Source organism: Berghia stephanieae, chromosome 3 (assembly GCF_034508935.2).
Source record: "Berghia stephanieae isolate SIO BIC M18660-M18661 chromosome 3, UCSD_Bste_1.3, whole genome shotgun sequence".
NCBI lineage: Eukaryota > Metazoa > Mollusca > Gastropoda > Nudibranchia > Aeolidiidae > Berghia > Berghia stephanieae.
The window spans coordinates 15,142,386-15,147,613 of record NC_088362.1 but is presented as its reverse complement, the minus strand read 5'-3'; the positions used below and the strand labels follow the sequence as shown (position 1 = coordinate 15,147,613).

General features: G+C 31.8%; 1 protein-coding gene across 1 annotated transcript in view; it reads right to left on the bottom strand.

Moving 5' to 3' along the window:
• Positions 1 to 763: 763 nt before the first annotated feature.
• Positions 764 to 5,228, bottom strand: part of LOC144969476 (DNA repair protein RAD51 homolog 4-like) — an 11,863-nt gene continuing 7,398 nt past the window's right edge. The window contains exons 6-10 of the mRNA XM_078908599.1: positions 4,646 to 4,762; positions 3,732 to 3,819; positions 3,237 to 3,307; positions 2,356 to 2,523; positions 764 to 1,046 (exon numbers count right to left, since the gene is read on the bottom strand). Coding sequence (XP_078764725.1) covers positions 993 to 1,046; positions 2,356 to 2,523; positions 3,237 to 3,307; positions 3,732 to 3,819; positions 4,646 to 4,762 — 498 coding nt within the window. The 3' untranslated portion in view covers positions 764 to 992. The remainder of the gene's footprint in view (positions 1,047 to 2,355; positions 2,524 to 3,236; positions 3,308 to 3,731; positions 3,820 to 4,645; positions 4,763 to 5,228) is intronic.

Below are 5,228 nucleotides of genomic sequence, written 5' to 3'. Positions count from 1 at the left end.
TACTTGTTTATTTGTGATTTTATTGTGGTCATGAGTGATAAGAACATCGACTTAAGCGACATCGGCTTATGTGGAGTGGGTTTTTTTATTAATAATGTTACATAGGAAGAAGGGGGAGGGACCAAGAAAAAAAATCCACTTTGGTAAAAATTGACTTAAGCAACGTCAACGTATCCATAGTGCGCTGTATTGGACAAATGAGATCAGTGCAGAAAGAGAAAAGAAAAAGATCAAAGAGCAATCTATCTATGACAGAAGGCATGCGTCTAATCTGAGACAACCCTAAAACACAGACACAGGTATTTCACCAAAAAGGATGCACTCAAATGATTACAAATCATTAATATTATAATAAAATGCATTACAAATACTAATGTCCAATAAAGGGATGGTTTAAAAGGTATAAGATCCAGCCCCCAGCAAAATCGAATGTTCTTATTTCTGAACAAGGACATTAAGCTAAATGGAAAGGACAAAGGTTATATCTGAGAAAGACAAGATAGAAAGGCTGTGAACCATTGTAAAACCCTACCCTGAGTAGGGATGCAACATTCAACCACCCAAATGGGAATGCCACCCACCGTGATAAACGTATGAATAAATGACTAATTAAAAAATCAAATATTTTTCCTTTAATTTTTACATGGTATCTGTTTTCAATAAAAACAGTATTCCTGTCTATCCTAATCAAGCCTACAGTACATTCAACACAAGATCAATGAAGATAGGACCAAACACATTGGAGTGTATTTTTTATTTACACTTATAAAAATGTGAATTTAGGTGCAATAGTGAGCTGTGTAAGTGTTTTGACAGCATTGACTTGGGAGTCATATCCAATAAAATATTTCATTCAAGAAGCTTGATAATCTGGAAATCAAGGAGTGAGAACCACTCATGATGGTTGGGCACTTTGCCAGAATTGGAATGTTTTGGAATGTAAATTCCAAAATTAAAAGATGTAATCATGGGAAGTCGCCTTTGGAAAATAATCAACCAAAATCGTTTTTCTGTGCAATAGAGATGACACAAGAGACGGGTGTTGCCTGAAAAGATTGAAAAAAAACAAAACAAGCATATTAAAGAACTGATTTTTTCTATAACATTACAAAATCATAAATTATAGTTTTGAAATGCTCAATGAAAATCTCACAAAGAGAAGATATTCAAATTAATTTGAAATTACTAACTAAAACTTTTCAATCAAAGCACCAAACACAAACTGTCAGTTTTACAGAAATAATTTTGACTTTGTTACCAGTTTTAATTTAGGCACACTTTGATTTATGATGACTGAACATCAAAAGATTTTATCAATTTGAGAGCTTCACTTATCTATTACTAAAAAGTTCCTCCCTCTTGCCGTGGGGTTAAAAAATAAAATGTAATGGCAGGCTTTGTTAGTTTTCTATTTTGTCTATGATTGTTTTGTTGTTATTGTTGTAATTGGTCTGTTTGTTTGAGAGTTTTTTGGTTCTTTTTAGTGTATGTGGGCTTTTTATTGCGCGTGTGTGTTTTGTTTTTCTTGGGGACTTTTTTTTTGGTGTTTTGTTTTGTGTCGTGTGTGTGTGTGTGTATGTGTTTATATTTTTGCTTTAATCACCCCCTGTCCAGGAAACAAATGGGACACTCTATTGAATGAGAGTTGTTATTCTCTAAATTGCAAACTCAGTTTATTAGTTCCACTTTTTCAAAAACTTGAAGCTCAAAATAAAAAGGTGCACATAGTGTGTTTTGCCTTGGAAATTATTGATGATTTAGTTGGAATTGTGAATTTTACAACATAAAGAAGGATGGCTGATGACTCAAGATAGAAAAAGATATAACAAAAGAAAGATCTTTTAGAGATTGGTGCACATAGTGATCAAAAAATACAATTATATTGCGGTTGTCATAAGGTATTTACATTGGCAATAAAGAATTGAGATTTGGTGGGAAATTGCATAGAGCCACAACTTTGTTGTTTACACTAATCATAACCTGTAAATAATGTAAATAGTCAGTCTGACACAGTGGGTTCGATAAAAGACATATGAATAACTTTTCATAAATATTAGGTAGTGTAGATAAGAAGCATATTTTTTTCGGATTAAGGTTGGAATACAGTTCAGCGTTTTGGAATTTTTGAATTTTTTTAACAATAACAAATATTATAAAACTACATTTCAAATTGTTTTGGTTTACAAATTATTTTGATCACATAATTCTAAGTTTATCTTTATTTCACATAAATAGTCATAAATAAAATAGGTACTTAACAAATTAAATCTTGCATTAGTCAAGTTAGAAAAAAGATAATTGACAATTATTTTTTTTTAAATCAATAATGGATTACAACAAGACTTTAACGTTTACCTGACGTCCACTTTTAACCAAAACAGCTTTTCTGCCACCATTTTTGGTAATCTGTTTATCATCCATTCGATACAACAATATTCGAGTATGAGGCACATGAGACCAGGCACGGCCTAAGGCAGCTTTACGCTCATTGGTTTTGTAAGGTGAAACCATATTGTTCAATACCTGGCAAAATAGTGAGAAAAATATCTAAGATAAAAATTTAACTATCTTTCACTTTTGATATTCACTTAACTAGTTCCCTTGTCTTTGAGAGAAAGAAACTAATGATGAAACAAATTTAAAAATCTAGCTGCAAAGTTACTGCGAGATCCACAAGTACAAAAGTGGTCCTTTAAAGCATTAAGGTCATAGAACAAGAATTTATCCAGGTAGCTGAAGCATGAAATAGACAGCAAGAATGGCTTGCTATTTGAACGGATGATGGTCTTTTGCAAAGTGTTTCCAGTTACTGCTGGGTGAACAGAGTGCAAAGAAAAGGGGGTGAGGGGGGCTGGGATATACCCCCAAAATCTTTCAGCAATTTCAAAACAGGTCAGTTTGTATGTGAAGTGAGTGCTTTATCTATAAAGATGTGATGAACACAGGGAATATGTCTGGTAGGCGGGCTCTTTAGCTCCTGAGATTTAAAAATATTGATAAATTGTATAGTGGTCTGAGAAAAGGAGACAGATGTCACTCAGGCTAGATTCGAGAAAAGGGCTATATAAGAGAAAAGAGAAAAAAATGTGATCTGCGTAATTTTTAGATTGATAATGGAAGAGCCTTCTCTTGTCTGCATACCTTGAAGAAATAGCAATGCTTTTGAAAAACTCACAGCCAAAAAAAAATCATTTTTAATCCAAAATCAAATAATACAACAATGGAAATTATCTCACCATAATAGCTACTGAAAAAGAGTTGGCAATCTCTTTGAGTTGAAGACCAATCTGAGTTATCATGCCTTGAGCTGGAATGGGAAAATATGATACAAATGAAAAAGATAACATTCCTTGTCTTTTATATTTAAGGCTTGCAGTATTCTTGATTATTTACTACCTTTTCATAACTATCTCTTGTTTCACGAATGAAATATCTTTTAAAGTCAATACTGGTAATGAAAAAAAAATCAAATTTAATCTACTGACCCGTATGAGGTAAAGATTTTCTTTTCCATTAGCATAAAGAATTACTTATATAAAATGACTTTAAGAAAGACTTAATCTTTTTTAAAAATTGTTTTATATAGATAATGAGTCAACAAGCAAAGTCCTTTGTAGAATGAAGAAAAAAATTCAATTAAGCTGAATAGTTAATTATAAAATTTGGAATTTTCATTTAAAACTAAATCAGCAAATTGGGCTAAAATAAGGTTGAGCAAGATCTTGACATACTATAAGCATAATCCGCTCCCATGATGGGATTGATGATAGAGGCTATATTATCCACAACAACAAGTTTCAGGTTTTTGAAGAAGGAGGTCTGCAGAAAAATGGTGCCAATGATGGATACATTATAAATCTTTAAAATGGAATATGTGAATATTTTTGCAGGTCTGGTAACTGGACGCAATTATGGGCTCATTTTAATGTTGTTGTAATGAAGAATATTTTGCATCGGTTTGAGAGTATTTCCAATACAACAATGAGACCATAAGAATTTGAGTTATCAGACCAGCAAATGAGAACACACATCGGTATAAATACAATCAGGTGTTATACAGTAATCCAAAAAATAAAAATTAAGAAGAAAAGAATAATAAAATATTTAACTATTAATTGTTAAATATAGGTAACTAATACAAAACATGTAAGCTGAACATATTGTATATTTTCAAAATGCAATAGGATGAAAATGGGTATTAAACTATAAAATGATGTAGAAAAATGAAATAAATAAAGACTGTACAATTTAGGATTTTCACGTCCTTAGAAATCCTTTTGGTCCACATGAACTTGTTAAATGAAGTCATTTTATTTACATATATAGCTTTTGATTTTTTTTAAATAATCAAATTTGTAACCTAACGCCTCAATCCAGTTTTATGTTGGGCATATCATTTTTAAAAATTTTTTTAAAAGTGAATTTAACACTAAAATGAATAGCAATATGACATTTTAGGTTATTTAAGAAACATTGTCCATTGTCCTCAATAAACTCAACCTAAGCCTCATATCTTAAAAAGTAAAATCAATTTTCTCATCTACATCACACCGACAGAGTACAATTTTGAGGCAATAATGGTTACAGTTGAAATATGAAGCTGTAGGTGATTTCTTTGCTTAGCCAACATTGTTAGTCAAAATACCTGATTCAGCAATGAGAGGCCATCTCTAACAGAATGAAGGGCAGCAAAAAGTTCAAATACATCATGAGATTGGACTACATGAACTTGCTTGCATAAATCTCTCATCTTATCATCGTTCTGTGAAAGTAAGGTAAAGATCAAATACAACGAAAATTTATACACGATGCAAGATCATGATATAATAGTTTCAGCCTAAAAGCCTGGATGTCAAGAAGCAAGAAAAATAGACATACAAGCTTTTTGAAAATTGGTGGTTATGCAATGGGTGTTTTTATAAAAATCTTTATCATAGTAGCATCTTCTATTTCATTGGTTGCCAGCTGGTGAAAAAAAAACGGTATATAAAATCTACCACTGTTTTCAAGCCACCTAGAACTGACAGCCCAGGCTATCTTATAGAATGTTTAAAATGTTTATGTCCCTAAAAGACATCCGAGGTAAAACAATAATCCAAAAATTCGTGTGAAACAAAAAATATATTGTAAAATTGGAGAGCAATATTTTCATTTTTAGGCAACCGTTTATTGGAACGCCCTTCCAACGCATGCCAGATGCTCTGAATCTTTGACAACTTATAAAAATC